We start from the raw sequence: 18,900 nt of genomic DNA, 5'->3' as shown, positions 1-18,900 counted from the left end.
GAACGCCGATCTCAGGTACATCATGATATCGAACACGGGCGTTTTATGTCATTCTTCAATGTTTTGTTCTGTCGATTCATTGCATGTCTTAACAACCTACGTATAAATGTTATATACGGTGCAATAAATAATAAGTTCAATAAATAATAAGTTCAATTTCATATTCATCTCAAACAATATATACGGGTGGCTCCGAAAATTTCACAACTATCGAGGAATTGAATTGAATTGAATCGAATGGTTTGACGAGACGTAATTAGAGCTTGATTAGTCAGTGTAAAGTTCTGACTTTTTAACAGTAGTAAAACCTGGACAAACATTGTTACGGTACTGACAGTGGATCCATCCGAACATAGCGTAAATACTTTGATTTCTACACACTAACAACAGGTCCAAAATCATTAAAATACAGAATGTTACACACACTGACTAACTAACTGATCACTTGTTTTGACTATACCAATCACAGGCAACCCCGGCCTGATACTGAAAATAACAGTACAATTTGTTTTACCATTGTAGGCTTGGAGAAAACATGCTTGATTGGTGTGGTTTTTGATTGTTAGGTTTCAACGAAATTGATTTACCATCATGGCGATGAGTGGTGGTTCATCGACAAGTACAGGAACCGAAAATTCTTCCAACTGTATATCGTGTTCACTGAACAACATTGAACTTTCACCAGTAAAACGCAAGAATTCTCTATTACATGCTGGTCGATTGATGGCTTCCTCAGTGCCGAAAACTCTAGGATTGAACTTGGTGGAATTGTTACGAAAAGAGACTAATGTTGGATATAGCAAGTGTCAACACACAATTAGTATATTATTGACCGAAATTAGAAATGAAATTCCAACAATCGGACCTGTTATTGATGAGATTTTGGAGTCTGCGCAAAGCAAAATGGTAGGTAGGCCTAACGATATTGAATTGATTTCTGACATTTTCCATTGCAGTTTTATCTTGATCAGGATGAAAGAAGTTGAAATAAATGGCCATTTCATCAATTGAAAACAACAGCAAATTGCTATTTTGATGATGTATCTTGTATTCTAGGATGACACTAGTGTTGAAAATAGTCATGATGCTAAACGACTTTCGGTGATATTTTCTGAAATGGCAGCGTGTAAAGACGATTCGCAGCAAAGAAGTTGGGCATTGTACGAAGATGAAGAAATAATTCTAGAGTATCTAGAGGAACTATTTTCTATTCTAGTAAGATAGTCATTGTATATATTCAATAGAAGATTTGTTTTAGTGACCCAATATCATCTTACCGGTTATTGTTGCATTGCAGTTCCTTCCTCTGGTTTCATAGGCCTATATACCCCCGGTAATAAGCTATTTGGATAAAGAACTCTAAGTCGTAGATTATTTCATAATTAGAATAAACCATCCTCCGGAACTCCTTTCCACAATATCCTGGAATGTCACAACATATATTTTACTTTTCATCATCTTTTGAATAACCCATCCTCTGAAACTGTCATAATATCAAATATGATGCAATGTCACCACTTAGATTTTACATTTCATCATCCTAGAAATTAGAAGATAAAAAGATTGTTTGTTACGCAATTGATGGATGGTGAACTAAATAATGCATCAACCATCTTAATAAACCTGGCATAGTAATGCGGAGAATCTTGTATGCTGATTTATTACAGAGCAAGGCCAATGCATCAGTCAGTAGGCATTTAATCCGTAGAGAAAATTATGAGTGCGTGGACACATTGGTGCTTTATTACCAGATGGTAAGTTTCATAGGCCGAGAAATTTCTGTGCTGTGTTCAATTCATTCGTAGCTAATTTGTATTTGCACTTTCCAGGAGACTCGTTCAACTATACGTAATGTGTTATTGAATGTGTTCGCTGCTTTATGTGGTCTTGATGTTCTAGTCATTGATATTTTATTGAATTCAATACTTCCATTAGAGTTAGCCAGAGATATACAGACTGATACATCCGGTAAGCTTATTATAGCCTCAATTATTGTTCCTTTAGTTAATTTTTTTCTCGAATAACCTACAAGTATAACATTGTATGGCGTAATTCTATATATTACAGATTTGCAGAAATTCTGTTATTCATGTGTTGTCTTAACTGTGATATTTTCAACAGGACAAGAGTTACCTATTCAACACTATGGTGAGTAATATATTCAACTTTTTACTTCCATATAGTGGTGCAAATGGATTTCTCTTCATCCATTTGTCATTGGACTTTGGTAGTCCTTACATCATCTTTTATTTCAAATCATTGTCGAGTGATCAGGGTTCTATGGAGAAAGCTGCCACCGGCTGCCATAATTTCATTATAACTTTTTCAGATTTTCTGAATTCCGCTTTCATCGTATTTCTCTTGTCATATATGGAGAATCCACCCTGGTCCGGAGTGGATGAAGACATCGTAGATGCTGTTCTACCTATGATACTCTCGTATAATCTACATTTTTACCAACCTAGTGATAATATTGTCATGCAAGTACTTGCGGAACATGGAGCTCCAAATGAACTAACAGGAAAAGTCATCTCATTGGCAAACAGAGGAGGTAAATGAGGAAAGTTGATAATTGAAATAATTAATGGTATTCTAAAGTTCCATCTTCTGAGGATATAATTTTGCCATTATTTGAAAAATGAAAATTTATTCAGATGATCCAGTAAAAATGTATCCACACCAAGAGAATAATCCGAATTCCGTGCTGAAATTTCTGTCCGACATTTTCTCTGGACAAGCAACATCCGAGCTGATTTACACTAATGATGCCAAAGTACTGATAGACATCATCGCTAGAGAAATATCAAACCAGTCACCAGGAAAACTGGTAGGTACCTACTTTTTGATGCTCTCATTTTGCCATCTATCCTCAACTGTTTGTTGAATTGCAATTTGATCATTAATGTTAATCATACATTATTGTTCTCTATATCGTTAGATTCGTACAGAATTCCTATCATTGATGCATCTAATAATGAAAACGCCATCATACGCCGAGCACCAACATCAAATAACTGAACTACGCAAAGGATTCTTACAGGTGTTTAATGAGGACATAATTGAAATTTCTATGGATAAAGATATCGTCAAACAAATCTGGAAAGATGTTCCACAATTCTTTTGAATGATAGTAAACTTGATACTTGATAAAAGTGATACTAACTTGTCTTGATGTGTAGGTTGAATACATGTATGTTTTTTGAGTTAGTCATGAAGATCTGTCTCCCTAGCATCAATGATGGTACCAGTGCTTCAAGTGTATATTAATTCCAATCCAAAATATGAGATTCTTCCATTTAGTGTGGGCTTCCAAATGTAAGATATATGTCCCGTTTACACATATGATTATCTCTAGTCTCTACACTGGAAATGAAGGTTGTTTCGCAGTTGCTGCAAGCTATCTCTGACAAGATATCTAAATATTTTAGAATTATTTGATGTAGTAAGTTTCCTGCTCATGTTTTGTGGTGTTATGAAGTATATTGCGTAGGTTTTCCATTAATCGTATGCCAGTCTTAGTATCTGTAATGTGCTCGTTATTTATATCTAGATTAATTAGAATATTTCATTATACATAAATTTTACATACTCGCATGTATACTGTTCAGTGATAATTTTATTAATAAATTTCGCTGTTAAATACTACGTAAAAAACTTAATTGTCGTTTTAATGGTTTTTTATGGAAATTTGTTGAATACTGCTTAGTCGGGCACGATCTACAGAAAACCAACTCTAGTACCAAAATCGAGGATAACTTCTAGGGCCACAATACCACTAATCAACAGAGCTCTCGGAGAAAAAAGAATTCATCAACGAGAAATTTTACTGTGTAATTCGTAATCATTTTATTTCTAAAAAAACATGAGGTTAACTACAAGATGAAAACGCAAAAACCAGTATATATTTGAAAATATGTTTGCTAATTACGGTATAAATGCATTATATTTGAATTCACTATTTTCACTAGACACCAACAAAGTAATAATCATTTAGTGTTGTAAATTGACGAGACTTAATGTGTCGGACATATTCGAAACATTGAATGATAAATAAGAATTATAAAATTTACGAGGCATTAACATTTAGTATAATATATCACGTTTATATAACTGTGTTAGACTTACGAAATAGAGGATAACTGTCAAACTACATGTACAAGTCATTGAATCTTGGATTCGAAACCCTCGGAAAACGGTAATAGATAATATTTCAAACAGAATGAGAGATTCCGCGAAAACCTGAATGTAAGGATGGATAAACCTCCACTTACAGTAAATATTGAATTCTCTATTATATAGTTTCTATACTTCAATACAGGCAAATACCCGGTATTCAGTAATCGCTCTGCAAATTCGGGATTTTGAATCCTAATTTTTAAGTCAAATAGATAAATATAAGTCTATTCTACATAACTAGGTTGTAAAAACATTATCTTTAAATGCATACATCGTATTATAACAATGATTTGATATATAAATTGCTAAAGTTATTCTCAAATTTTTTACTATAAATTGTGAATCACCATCACTTTTGAGACATCCTCCCACTGAAATTGGCTTCTTAGCCGAATGAAACTCCTTTCTCACAAGTGTACTCAGAGTAGACAACAGAATATATATATAATTTTGTTGGGTAGGCATTTTACCATTACGGTATACATGAACATAGTATAGTTTCTTACAGCAGGGTTTGAGGAAGAGCGGTTTTCAATCGGGAAGAGTCAGGATACTGTACATAATCACAATTCAACAAATACAATGAATACACAAATGTACATACAGTGTACACACAAGACAGCCGGATCGATGGAACTTGTGAATGTACGGAACAAATAACAAAGTGGTAAAATTGTTGTAGTAAAACTGATTCTATAATGTGTCTGAATCCATGGAAAACAGAGGAAAAACTTTCTTTACAATGATGGATCTTTGACAAGTGCAAATTTTTTTAGCCTAGCTGGCAACAAATATTTGAATATTTTCAACAGCCCTTTTTGAGACACTGATTCTGTCTATTTGTACTCAGTGATTGCCCATATGAATGAAATGTCTTCTCTCAATGATTTACTGATAAAACATTTTCGAAGGTGTTCAGTTTTTTTATACAACACACATCAAATCATATGTGCACACGCAACAAGTTCCACGTACATAGTTGTTAATGAGTTGTTAAGAATTTCATGCATAGCTACAACATGTCATGTACTGCACCCATCCATGGTGTTTCAGGTTTTTAGAGTAATTGATGACATCAACAGCATGCTGATGATTAGAATCATGAGTGGTTTCACTGAACCGTTGACACCGCAGTCTAATGTATACTCCTGTAATGATACAATACAACAATTAGAAATATCGTCAGATGTATTGACAGGTTACAAATCAGTTCAAGCTGGAAATGCAAGAAGTTTTTTTTGACATACCCTAGGATGTCTGTCATGGCATTTGCCAATCCTACGTCTATACCTGGGAACACGCGTACATAAATCTGGTCCATCAAGTAAATTTCAGTCAAGGATCTTATTAATATGAAATTTTCATTACATAAGGTTAAGTCCATACAAAGTGACTAATCACTTGAAATTTAGACATTATAGCAATTAAATGGAATGATAATGATTTGTACTCATATCTCTGAAGGTGTTAAATGAAAAGGATATCTGGTGCCGATTCTTGTGGTAGATAAGGTGTCTGACAGGACTCTTCGTCATCAAAATTGCACAATGGATCAGCCACAACTATCATCAAATTACTCTTTTCCAATGTTTTCATGTAATAATTTCTGGAAGGCGAGAAAAATATAGTTTTATTGACTTGTGTTTTCAGTGAACTACTGCTTGTTACTCAGTACTCAAGTAAGGGACTACATATGTAGATTAACTAATACAAGTATATTTCAAGTAAAAATCTTAATAATGATCATACCTAGTACAGTTATTGCATTGTAATGTGCCAGACACAACTTTTGCCATTCTAGTTGGGAAGTAGTAAGCGGACCTTTTAATACAACTAATGTTTTTCGGAATTTCTTCTGGCGGAGGTGGTGCTTTTGCAGCTGAAAGTTGATATTAACTTCAATAATAATGGTACAGAATACTAGTCAACTGAGAATCGACAATTCTGCTGCAGTGAACTTGACATCAAAGCAGTATCTATTGTTCAATACTTACCATATACGTTAGTAAATAAATCAGTGAAAGAGCTGAAAATAGTGAAGAGCCTATATCAGAATATTGTATAGCAGAAAAGTAATAGTTAACATACATGAGCTTGATTATGAAATACACATCTGAATGAATAAACTAACCTGAAGATGTTATAAACAATATATGTCCATGCAGACTTCACTGACCACCACTTCATCGAGTCTAATAAATCTGATATTGTCGGCTGAAATTTCAAAGAAAAAATTGCACAGATGCATAAAGCTGTTTAGAAATTCTGGCTTCTGACCTTCGATACTTACAATATAAAATGACCTCGGTCCCGCACTTGTTTTTTCAACAGGTTTCGGACACGTTGCTTGGTAATCAAAAAATTCAATCCTACTCAGCTGCGAATAGTTATACATCCAATACGCAAGTTGAGGATCTAGGTTCTTATGACCAATAAATCGGCCGATCTATACAAAATATAGAGAATGAAATTCTTTAAGAGACACTAATACATGTACTATTGCTATTTCCAATCTAAATACTGGTACACATTCATCTACCCGCGTATCACTTTCATGATTTCCTATCAATGGCAAAAACTGTATGTTTATCTTAATCTGAGCCACAACTGGAATAGTACCTCGAGGTCTGGTTGGTTGCTAGCTAGAAGAAATCCTGATCGATCCAGAAGGTAACACACAGCTGATGTCTCGTCTTTGCATTCAGTGACACTTCGCACCATCTTATTACTCAGTTTTTTCACTGTCACAAACGCCCCAATGACTGCAACTTTCGCCGATGAATAATTGCTCAATTTCACCGCTTTTGCCACCATCACATTAGGATTGGTATAGTTTGGTTCAGCAGCTACGAGTGAATTACATTTACTTTTCATTTCACTTTCCATACAGATTGTATTTTTACAAAAATCTATGGAGGCCTGAGGAGATTCAGTTCATTATCATAGGAATAAACTGGTTGATTCCTTACAACAACGTGAAGCAGTTGCTTTTTGAAAAATCTAAAGAGTGCACTTAACTATGTAACTTACTTTTATTAAATGATTCTGGTAATGGTTGAATGGCAAACAAGAAGCCATCTGGGTTCTCATCTGCATATGAAAATGCTCGCTGGAAATATGAAGCCTTCCAAGGGTCAGCGTACTGTTCAAAATCTATCCCTTCACTAGAATTAGAAGATACAGGAAATAAGCGATGCTGTTCAGTTGTCCTGACGAAAAACAAATCTTCGCTGATGTGTCATCTAATGTGAGGAGGTTAAGAGGAGTTACCTTTGAGGAAATACCCTAGTTAATCCACCATTTGTGGCAATGAATCGAGAGATAATTCCAGCACTAAAACGTCAAAATCAATCAAAATGTATAAAATCAGAGCAAAATACGAGTTTTTTTGTAAGAAGCAAATCAATTACATTTGAATGTTGCATAATTTACATACAATATAAGTGTATTACCCCTTTTGTTTTGATTGATCATCTTTCCAAGATGTTTGAAGTAATCTTGTTATTCTGATATCGAGAAGTAGGTTATTCAACATCTCCGACTCTTGTCCTTTGCCTAAACATTAACCAAACCATAACAATATTAACCACAGAGATATGAATCATAATGCGTAGACCTCAGACTTGTTACTTATCTTTAAAAAGCATCAATAATTTTAAAACTTACATCTGGTCCTGTATTTATTTTGCAAAATGTCCTTCAAGATAGATGCCGACTCATTAGCCTTATTCATCAGCAAGGCAGCCATTCCTGGGCAATAGTCCCTAATTAGAGAATTATGTCTATAGAATTCTGCATTTACAAAGTTGAGAAAAAGTTAGCTCAACATTTGAATTCGACTACTTACCATGGTGCAATCATCAGAAATGATTTATCAGTGTCCAATTCAGAAAATACTGAAAAGTAAATCATACATTGCTATTGGTTCTATTGCATGGACAATGTAGACATTAGGATAGATCTGATGGATGAAACTGATAAATTTGAGTTGAAAAATTGATTCAAACTAACTGGCTCTTTTAGAACTTGTATCTCTCATAGAATTTTTCCTAACGTTCATGAATTTCTTTCGAGATTTCGGTACAACAAGGGCTAGACTGAAATGGTAGACAAATCATATATAATGTTCTAAAACCGCTTCAAGCCATTTTTACGGTGAAACCTCAGTTACTCATACCTGAATGATGTGTTAGTTATTTTAGTGTACGAATATGTAAGGTTCATTTTTATTGCATAAATCTCATCCAGTGTCAGCCTGTATCCAAGAAAATCAGTTGTACCACCTTTCTGATCAATCATCTTTTTTCTGATCTGTAAGACACAATTGATAAAAGATATAATTAACATAATCATTAATTCACAAAATAATGACTCAAAAGGGTGTATTTCTACATTTCTAATATTCATCAAGGTTAAATATCTTCCACAACATCAACCAACACAATCAACTTACATTTGATTTAACTTCTGCTTCATTGTCAAATTCAATATCGAGGAGGTCAACATTTGGCGGGTCTTCTATCCCAGCGCTTTCTGCTTTGAGGTGTGGATGAAAAACTATGTAACCATTATTGGTGACTGCAAATGAGTAACCATTTGGTCCGAGCTACAATATAAACACAAGAGGCGTGTGGGCCTTGAAAATTCAGTTCTGACGCAACCCAATTATAGCGGAATTATTGGGTGCGCTTTTAGATTGGTTTAATAGACAGGAATCATATTCAAGAGAGGGATTGCAACAAACAATTATTTTTCACACTATCAAAACACAGTAGGACAATTTCCTGATCTTAAGAAGGTGAATAATGGTCTTTAGTTTAACATACAGAAGTAGCAAGTTCATAAGTTATGATCTTTTGAAAATGGTATGAATAGCGGTGTATTGAGTGAATCAAGGAGATTGTCATTTTGAATATCTCTTACCTTCCGCCATGGAATATATCTTTCCATGTCTTTAGTTCGAATATCAATGCCCATGACGCCTAAAATCGTTTGGTTGCTCGACTGAAATTATCGAAAGTTTTCCAATTAGATAAGTTAACTTTCCAAGGTTTCATAGCTAGATAATGATAATTCAAAGACTTACACAGATTGCACGACAAGCCTTATCAACCACATACTCATCTAACTTATCTGGCACTGTACATTTGCCTACACACTGCAATATGATAAGAGAAAGGTTTTCAATTAGAAAATTCAACATCATATACGAAACGGTAGAAAAACATACATACACTTCGTAGAATGGTTGTATTGTATACAGGCAGTGTTACTGTTGTCATCATTCCCAAACCCTGTACACAAAAAGTCAATGTATTAGATACAGCATGGTGTGTAACGTCGAAACATCTTGAACAGTCATCGTGGGATTTAAGAAGTCTTAGGAAGCATTAGAAAATTAAGAAAAGACAAATGACGAAAGATTTAATTACCGAAGCATCAACATAAACATTCGTCCATCCGATGTCTTTTGCGCGTTTTAGCACCATTGGTCTCCCGAGTACAGTGAGATATTGCTGTATATCCATGCAAAGATAAATGAAACAAACAAATACATGTTCATAATCAGCCAAACCTGTGGCCATGCTGAAGAATACAAAAAATATCTACAAGTCGTAAGCCCTGTTGTGTTCAGCACATTATGATGTGCTGTGAAATCGCATGAAAATCTTTTTAAAAATCAAGCAGGGAAAGTGCAACATTAAATCTTTTCTAAATTACCATAGTAGTTTTCCTGTTTTGATGACAATGATTTGATGCGTCAGGAAGGGATCAGAAATAATTTAGATTTGAATAGAGACAATAGATCTCATTAACAGTGCATGTAGTAACTTCAGAGTTCACATTAAACACATCGAAGTGAAGAATTGAACTAACCTTTTAAATCAGAATCTACTGTTAGAGGTACAGTAGCCTCCTCAATCATCATTCTTGTAAATGAAGAATATCAACAAAAACGATACAAACGCAAAAATACGACACATGCCGGGGCTGTTATGGAATATAAGAAACATCGTCGATGACAATAAAGGAAATAAAGGAAATTATACATTTACTGAACTGAATACAGAAAAAATATTTCGAAAAAAAAACTTTGAATGAATGTCAATAAGGGAAGGAATAACTTCAATGCAACAATTATAAACATACAATCCTATTAGCAGATTAGTGAGGTGTTAGGGAAATTGAATACTTTTGTGAGTTGAAATATCTTCAAAATTCATAATCTCAAAACGAGGTTTAGAGAGTTGAACATCAATTCATAGAGTAAGGCTGGTTTGCGAACACAGAGGTGGGCACGGGCATTGTGTCTCCACGAAACAGGCTCAGATGTGGGAGATTTTGTGCGGTTTTGGTCTTCACTGCAGTGGGGCCTGTTTTCAAGAGGAATTCATAGAAAATCATGTTGCAATATTGCGTTGGTAGCAAGTGCGCAGAGACAAAATGGCTGCATGACTGATTGAAAATAACCATGACCCCCTCTGTCTGGAAAACCAGCCTCTAGAGTAACAGTTGTAAATAACACCTAGAGTTATCATATAAAGCAATACACCCTTACATCTTTTGAACGTAAGTCTGTCAACAAAATACCTTGCTGTCAGGCAAAATTTGACATCAAAATTAATGGGCCAAGTGGACTAGTTCTATAGGTCTAGTGGTTAGCACACTTTCTGCATGTACGAGACACTGGTCCGATCCATGGCGTGTGCACGTGATTGTACTGTCACTTCTTAATCGTTACGCTGCTAGGGAATGTGGTCAGAATTTATGTCCTAGCAGAAAGTTCAAACTGCACACAAATGTTGAGTGTGTGAAATATTTAAGTATGTGAAATCATAACACAGAATTTTTAAGTATATATCTAATGTGCATGCATTTTTCATAGGACACCAACATCTGATTACCGGTACTTGAAACAATATTAAGCAGCACGCACGCACATTAACAAATTAAAGTTATCTTTTCACATAATTACAGGCCCAATTTTCAACAATCACTTTATCAATGATTCTGAATGTTGCTGACCGAGTAATACTCATGCTTTATTAATTGTTTTCTGAGAACTAAAAGGTTATTTGAGTTAGTGAACATTGGCTAGTCACCTTGTCACTGCCCCAATGCATGTGTTTTAAAATTTTCCATGGACTGCAACCTAAATGTAGAATTGTTTCATCGATAACGATATTGCGAGTTGGCATCGGCAACCTATATAACAACCCATGAAGTAAAATTAGAAATGCACAAACTGTGTGTGCTTTGATTTTCAATATTATAGGTATTCATTAATTATTCAATTTTATATATTGTAATTTGATTGTTATTGATGTAACATGTTATTCAATGTGTGAAGGAGAATCTGTACACATACAACGATTTGGACAGGAAAGTCACATTCATTTAGTTCAAAATGATCAAGCTGTTCGATTTCTAGCAATCACTTGTAAAATATAACTTATTGAAAGGCACATTTTTGCACATTTAGACCCTCAACAGAAATCACATTTCTCCAATTTATGAATATTTGAGATGGAAAATCGGCAAGAGGCAACCCAATTATTACCCTCATTTTTTCTTAAAAAACTAAAAGGAATTCCCATAGCTTTTCAATGCATGACAGCTATACTGATGTGATTAGAAATGTGATATCTGAATAGGGCTTGAAAACACTGACAATAAATACACAGTAATAAATACACTTATCATCTAGAAATACTGCATATAAATAAAAGGCATAACATTGAGATTTACATTTTGTCGACCCAATCACAAACGAAATTTTCCATGATATAATATAGACTTACTTGGACTTTAGTTCTGATCGCGCTCATCGAGGGAATCTGTGAAAAATACCCTGTGAAAATAAAGCAATGACTGAATGAGAGAACTGGGCAGAAAAACTCGATCAACTATAACATCACAATGGTCTATTCTATATGCCATATCACATGAACAGAATGTCAAGAATGACGAGAACCCAATGCATTCTAGAAATAGAAAATTACCTCTATTGGAGCAAGCCATCCATCGTATAGCCGATACAGGATTTGTGGTTGGCCCAACAGCATAAGAGAAGACACGCACCTACAAAAACCGTACAGAAACAAATACTGAATTTCTTAATCTAGTCGACATATATGAATCACATCCTTGATGAGGTAACAATAGGTGGAATCAAAGCTTCAGTATCAAAATTGCTGGGTATACCTTTTTCTCATCCCAGTTCCATTTTTTGAAAACTGCTTGGGGCATTTCAGTGCCACTATCAGTCAACATCATAATAACTTGGTTACAACGTGCTCCTTGACCATTCCTCCTTTCATTTTCAAACTGCAAAATGAAAATAATGTAATCAACTAGACTGTGACTTATTGAAATTTTTAAGTCAAAATCACTGAAAATATACTGACATTTTCAAACTCAGTGAAGGCAAACTCGAATGCCTTTTCATAACTGGCCATCTTAGAAGCTTTCATCTTGTCAATTTCAGCATACAAAAGCTGGAAATAAGAACAGTCAGAAAAATATTGTGTTCACGTCCGTAAGTACTTTCTTAAAGTTCTTACGTGATTATACCTGTTTATTGTGATAATTTGCTTGAACGAATGTCGTCAGACATGAGATATAACTAGCTTTTTCTGAAAACTGAATTAGAATGAAATGTCTCAAAAGCCTACCAGCACGGGTACTATTCTTAATTCATAGTAAGTACAGTTTAATTCAAATAAATTAAATGGCATATCAAAATATTTTCAAACTTACTTTGGCCACACTAACAAAGTCATTTTCACCTAACGTATCTATAAGGGATTTTACAGCAACTTTCATTAACTGCAATGCCTGACCATGTACACTGCCACTACTATGAAATTCAAAACATTTTGTGAATTTTAGATGATTTGATTGATTTAGATCTTTTAATGGTTTCAAAAAAGGTAACAAATTTATGACCAATGAAGTGATATTGAGAGAACCAACGTGTAAGTGCCGGAGATATTAAAATGAATAATATCTTTAGATGTCTTAAAATGGGACTTAAATGGGTCTTAAAATTCGATACTACTGGAATTAAAATGAAATATACCATATAAACCATATACCATGTAAACCATATATTCACTATCTCTAACTTACTTATCAATTAGAATAAACATGTCCTTAGGTGAACTTGATCCTTGCGTATACCTGAAGTGGAAATCTACTGTCATGCACTTGAAATGAAACAATATAACATAACAAATCAGGAATCGGTTCAAATATCATTTACCAAGGTCTTCTTCGGACATCATATAAATCAACAGCCTTGCCAAGCCATTTGCTAGCTGTTAAAAGAAAAAGCAGAGGCCTGAACAGTGAATGACATCAATCTTTAATTTTTGAGGATTGAAATTTTCAACACAAGCCAATTCAAAACAAATAAAAGCCAATCTCAAAAATCCCAAACGGAATAACTGGGTGAACTTACCCGGCAGAGTTCGCATAAATCCAGCCTGACTACCAAAATTTTGCCACATTATTTCAGGGTCTCGTCTGCGATTTTCAGCGAATATTTCATCAAGTCTCGCCGACCATTTTAGTCCTTGTAGAATGTCGTAATCTTGACAAAAATAGAATTGGCAAAATAATTGAAATTGATTGAATTGGAATAGGACCATTTCAACCTAGAGAATGTTTTTAAATCGGTTCAGTAATATAAAAGAATTCTTTGAAATCAATAAAAAATTCGCCAAGATCAATAGATCATAGGTCTATCTCATCATAAATATTTTGAAGGGAGCCTTATAAAATGAGATAATACGGGCTTTAAGATATCGATTATTATTCAATTGGACCTTATTCTGATATTCATTGACATTTTTACTAAAATACCCCGTACTTTAAATTGATCTTTGTATTTTACAGGGTATAATATTGATCCAGGCCGACATCCCAGACATTCAATGAGTGTGCAAAGATAATCTAATCAAAGTCCAAAAGATTGGGACAGTATAAATTGATGGGAAAACTTTCAAGCAGCTCAGTTTGAAATTATCATCTGAGACTGCATTACAGTTATTCTCTGTTACAAATTTCTCATAAAAAATCATGTCACGAACTGGTAAAGAAACCGTGGAATATTTCCATGAAAAAGTCTTCACTTGTAAAGATCCCGAAAAGATGAAGTCAATCTATGATGAATGGAACTTCGGATACAGCAAGGTAATCAAGCATTTTTTTTTAGATTATGACTTTGATATATTTAAACAGAAATTATTTAGAAATTCAATTTTGAATTAATGGCTAAAAAACTAGACAGGCCAGCAAACAATTAGAAAGTTCAATTAATTTCAGGATTTGAAAAGTGCCTCATACAAAGGTCCAGTTCATACTGCACACATGGTACATAGATTTGTCAATGATAAGAACTGTACAATATGTGATGTTGGAGCAGGCACAGGTCTGGTCGCGGAGGAGGTAGGCTAAAAGTATTCATATCTAGATCCACAAATATGAAACCTTTTATTTAAACCGTTATGCATTCCTATTCTTATTAAACAATAAATATTCACCCAAAACGGAATATCTTTAATCAATAAAGTCAGGATGCTGTTCACAGTTGTCACGGGATACTTCATCAATTATTCATACATTTATACAGTTGAAATGTTTGCTTAGTTAATTGGCTAATGAATATTGTATAGGCCTATCGAAAAATTAACTACACCGGTTACTGTGGCACATTTGAAGAAATTTCTGCGCACCTAGAAATTAAGTTTATCGACAGAAGTAGCTTAAGAGATTTTACTTCGCCCGGAGAGTGATGACTGATTAGTGATTCATATTGAATATTGGCACTTAAAATGATAGAAATAAAAATTAAATTCTCTATCATTTTAGCTGAGAAAGTTAGGTTTCACCGGTCGAATGGATGCAATTGATCCGTCAACTGGGATGGCAAAGGAAGCAATCGAGAAAAAGCTATACAATAAATTCTACCATGAATATCTCATACCCGGACAACAATGCTCTGTTGAAACAGGTAAATACGATAAAAAGTCCGTTTATTCGATAACAATGAGAAAACCTTGATGCGATTTAGACGCGCGGTATTCTTATCAATTCGACATCAGATTTAGAATAAACTACATTTCACTTCAGAGTCGTATGATAACGTAACCTGCTGCGGTAGCATCATTCCTGGACACGTCAGATATCAATGCATCGCAGAACTACTAAGAATATGCAAACCGGGTAAGTAAGCGTTGATTAATGCCAATTCTACAGTAGATAATTCAATTGCACGAGACTCGTTCATACTACTGGTAATATAATTATTTGAAGATGATAATCAAAAGTGCCCAACTTTCTGAGAATCTATTTCTTCTTGCATACCTACTTTGGCAATACATTCATTGTTTATAAATATAAAGCTTGTTTCATTTGGAATATTTTCAAAAGTTCTTGATCGAATAATTTAATACGAAATCATCAAATTGAAACAAACCCATTAGCAATTTTTTTTTGTTCTTCAGGAGGGCATGTAGTCGTTACTTTGCGCAAAGATTACCTCGACATGGAGGAATTTGTTGGAATGGATCAATTCCTAAAAAATTTGGAGAAGAACGGAACAACGAGCATGACTGTAGTACACGAATTCCCACAATACTACCTGCATTACCCAGCTTTAGTGTTCGTCTTGAAGAAAAAAGCTTCCTTCAAACAGAGAATGTAAAGAATTGAACCGACATTCAAACAACCAAATAAACATATTATTTTTCGTTATGAATAATTCTCGAATTGGTTCATCAATTTTCTATATCACTAGTATTCCAAAATCTGATCTTGTTCGTATATCAGCTATTCCCACAGGGAAATTGCTCAACCTACAATCATTAACCGTATCATTCCTGATCATATTCCTCCATATTTTCCTCATGAATACAAAGAATTTAAAGAGCAGGCATATTACTTGATAGAATAAGATTTTTCATATTTCATTTTACCAAATTATGAGGTCCTCAGAGGACATTAATGGATTGTGTAAGCTAAGTTCATTTACTAGGCGTTGCTTACCTCCTTCATAGATTTCCACAGGAATGTGTACACTAGATAAAGCAGCGTCTACTTTTTGTTTGAACTGTGTATTGTAGACGAAATTCGTTTCACTGCCCGAGATGTTTTTGGCATGAACATATGTGACATTTGACTTCTGCAAATAAAAACATTACGATCAACGTGAATAATTCGCTACGCAGTCATCAGCTCAAAAGGTTCAGGGTTTGAACTCCAGGCCCGTCCAGAATTGATAAAGAAATTAGGCCCAAACTGATTCAACAATTATATCGGAGAAATAGATCCATCTTTACTTACATCAATTTTTTCCGTCCAGTTAAAGTTTGCTGCAAGCTTTTCAGCTTCTTTCACATTTCTCTGAAAAGTCAAAATTTCAAAAGCTGAAATAATTCTTAAAGCGGAATAGATATTCAAAATGGATGATAACTCAGAGAGAAATTATCAATCAATACTGCTCTTTAATAAGGAAAAAGGTGTTACCTTCAAAGCTTTCATCTTTTTGGCTAGATTTTTTTGCAAAGAACTCTCCATTGTTCGCACCAAGCGTTTAATGTTTAAATCTATGAAATTAATTTCACCCGCGTTCGCGCGTTTCTGATATTCCTAGAAAATGACATGAAGATAAATTTCATTTCCATCCTGATTTTTTCAACCCATTTGTAATCAATCTTAACATTTTTTGTGTTTTTCTTTTTTTTGCTTCTTGACTCTATTTTTCGAAACCGTAAAAACTGTAACCATAATGTCCATAGTCGACAATATTGAGCAATATATGTGTTATTTTTTCAGGCATCAATAAACTTTCAAGTTCCATCTTTACTCGTAACAATGTTATGAATAAAGGTATATAGGAATTTCAGGATTTCAATGCTGTGGCTGGGCCTATCATAATTCACCAGGAAAATCAACAGCAACTTACCGCACTTGCAATGTGTGGTCGGATATATCGGCCGAGCCATTTCGCTAAATCCCTGTCGAACTTGTCTGCAAAATTATCACTAATTCTGAAACAGCAATTAACAGAATACAACGAAAATCTAATTTTCTCTCACAAATGATTAACTACATTTCGAGAAGATCGTTTCTTGAAATAGAATCTGCACCACTCAAATCTAAGCCTTCAGCACGGGCCTGCAGAAGAGAGAGACTGAGAGTAATTCATCTCATGCATCATCCACCATCAATGAACAATGAATGAATAAGACAAGCCGACAGCAGCACAGGATCTTCTTCGAGATGTCATCATCATCATCGAATATGGTTGCATAGCCTTTGCATTAAAATTGATTAAGACTATAAAGTTTGCTGGCTGCGCGGTTTACAGGTGGTAGACTTGACATATATACTCCGGTATTTGTTGAGACTCAACTTGAATGACTCCATTCATCAGTCATTCCCACATGACTGGGGAGACTGATACAGGGTTCAATAACTGTGTGGGTGAAAATATTTTGTCCGATATGAAATTGATAGATACGGACTGTGTAGGGCCTATGTATTATTGTAATCACCACACACACACACACAGCAGCATTGATTGTCACCGGTAAATTAAAAACAACTTACGTTTGTAAGGAGCTGGCACTATGAACACAGAGCACCGTCAAAACAATTGATATCAATCCTGTGAAAATAAGACATTCTGTTCTCACTGTCCGGATGCTGGACGCCATTTTCAAAGCATCTTTATCGATTTTACGAACTGTCAAACGTTCTATCTAACCTGACCCGCCACCGCTGCCACCTGTCGGTCGGGCATCCCTCGATGTTTTCAGAATACCGTGTAAGGGACGCTCCGAGAATAGTGCATCATGCGTATCACCAAAAATCCATTAAAGACTAGAGTAGGCCTAAAGTCATTTTCATAATTCATATTCAGTGTTTTGACGGTTTTCTGGATCAGAGTACCTTGACATTGAACTTGAACTTATATTTATTGCGCAAAGTATTGAAACCACATGAGAGCTGACCTCGCATCAAAACTGAGCCTTCGCCGCGGCCAAATTCGGGTTTTTGGTTCGGCGTACACTGAGTTCATGGCGACTTGTCGGGTCGGCTAATAACCGAATGCGCTTAATTTCCGAATAATTCCGGACTATAGTTCCGACTACTGACATTCGGTTTAGAAATAACATCAAGTACCTGGTATCCTTGTGGCATTTTAGAAGTTGGTATAAATGTTCGAAAATATGCAGATGAATCTGCGACAATTACGTTATTACGCCAGGAATTCGTTTTCATGCAAATTGCAAGATGAGGTTCGTAGGGCAAGTATTGTCTAACTGTCTAGATCTAAAGTCTCAAGAGATTGGTCATAATATTTGGCGGAGGGAAAATACTTTTTTCTAAATATTCCAGAGTTTGAAAACCACAGTTAATAGATCCATTTTCCTCTTTAAAGTTTAATTGACTCGTGTTAACGTAAAAAGAATGAACAAAAATAATGTATGGGTATCAGGACTACTTAGAATCAGTATCAGTAATTAAACGGGTTCGAACCAGGGACTAATCGGTCTTAGTAATACAGTGGTTCCATATTTGCCTGATCATACCGAACGACAGCCCCAGCAGGTTTAAAAATATTCACAGAAAAAGCTTTTAGCATTATCTGTCCTGACTTTATAAAAAATAATTAATGGCAGTGTCGATGTAAGTATGATAGAGAAAAAGGTG

The 18,900-nt window shown here is 34.8% G+C and overlaps 3 protein-coding genes across 5 annotated transcripts; 2 read left to right on the top strand and 1 right to left on the bottom strand.

The window, feature by feature from the left end:
* Window positions 1-227: 227 nt before the first annotated feature.
* On the top strand, window positions 228-3,602 carry LOC141902768 (NCK-interacting protein with SH3 domain-like). Of its 3 annotated transcripts, XM_074790647.1 has the most exons (10): window positions 234-357; window positions 523-620; window positions 713-906; window positions 1,057-1,215; window positions 1,668-1,754; window positions 1,830-1,968; window positions 2,068-2,148; window positions 2,330-2,551; window positions 2,655-2,827; window positions 2,939-3,602. In XM_074790647.1, the coding sequence occupies exons 3-10, from the start codon at window positions 724-726 to the stop codon at window positions 3,122-3,124; spliced, it is 1,230 nt and encodes a 409-aa protein (XP_074646748.1). In that variant the 5' UTR covers window positions 234-357; window positions 523-620; window positions 713-723; the 3' UTR covers window positions 3,125-3,602. The 3 variants fall into 3 exon arrangements, with proteins under 3 accessions (XP_074646746.1, XP_074646748.1, XP_074646747.1); XM_074790645.1 differs by having other exon boundaries at window positions 228-357; window positions 523-906; XM_074790646.1 differs by having other exon boundaries at window positions 234-390; window positions 523-906.
* Window positions 3,603-3,921: 319 nt separating this feature from the next.
* LOC141902761 (voltage-dependent calcium channel subunit alpha-2/delta-2-like) lies at window positions 3,922-17,950 on the bottom strand. Its single transcript, XM_074790635.1, has 34 exons — window positions 17,794-17,950; window positions 17,147-17,231; window positions 16,708-16,830; window positions 16,525-16,584; window positions 16,228-16,363; window positions 13,640-13,771; window positions 13,442-13,496; window positions 13,309-13,359; window positions 12,937-13,036; window positions 12,751-12,819; window positions 12,585-12,674; window positions 12,382-12,504; window positions 12,180-12,258; window positions 11,979-12,028; window positions 9,609-9,692; window positions 9,411-9,470; window positions 9,263-9,334; window positions 9,100-9,180; window positions 8,630-8,782; window positions 8,354-8,487; window positions 8,188-8,273; window positions 8,024-8,072; window positions 7,843-7,940; window positions 7,629-7,731; window positions 7,447-7,509; window positions 7,207-7,340; window positions 6,796-7,022; window positions 6,467-6,622; window positions 6,308-6,390; window positions 6,171-6,202; window positions 5,926-6,055; window positions 5,661-5,782; window positions 5,424-5,500; window positions 3,922-5,324 (listed from the first exon to the last, which is right to left on the bottom strand). Exons 1-34 carry the CDS (start codon window positions 17,898-17,900, stop codon window positions 5,226-5,228), a joined length of 3,303 nt encoding a protein of 1,100 aa, XP_074646736.1. The 5' UTR covers window positions 17,901-17,950; the 3' UTR covers window positions 3,922-5,225.
* On the top strand, window positions 14,213-15,943 carry LOC141902776 (methyltransferase-like protein 27). The gene is made up of 5 exons (XM_074790662.1): window positions 14,213-14,373; window positions 14,506-14,628; window positions 15,052-15,193; window positions 15,313-15,405; window positions 15,687-15,943. Exons 1-5 carry the CDS (start codon window positions 14,260-14,262, stop codon window positions 15,884-15,886), a joined length of 672 nt encoding a protein of 223 aa, XP_074646763.1. The 5' UTR covers window positions 14,213-14,259; the 3' UTR covers window positions 15,887-15,943.
* Window positions 17,951-18,900: the final 950 nt, after the last annotated feature.

The sequence above is a fragment of the Tubulanus polymorphus genome, chromosome 3 (assembly GCF_964204645.1).
Source record: "Tubulanus polymorphus chromosome 3, tnTubPoly1.2, whole genome shotgun sequence".
Classification (NCBI taxonomy): Eukaryota; Metazoa; Nemertea; class Palaeonemertea; order Tubulaniformes; family Tubulanidae; genus Tubulanus; species Tubulanus polymorphus.
Note: the sequence above shows the minus strand (reverse complement) of the source record. Positions and strands in the feature narration are given on the sequence as shown.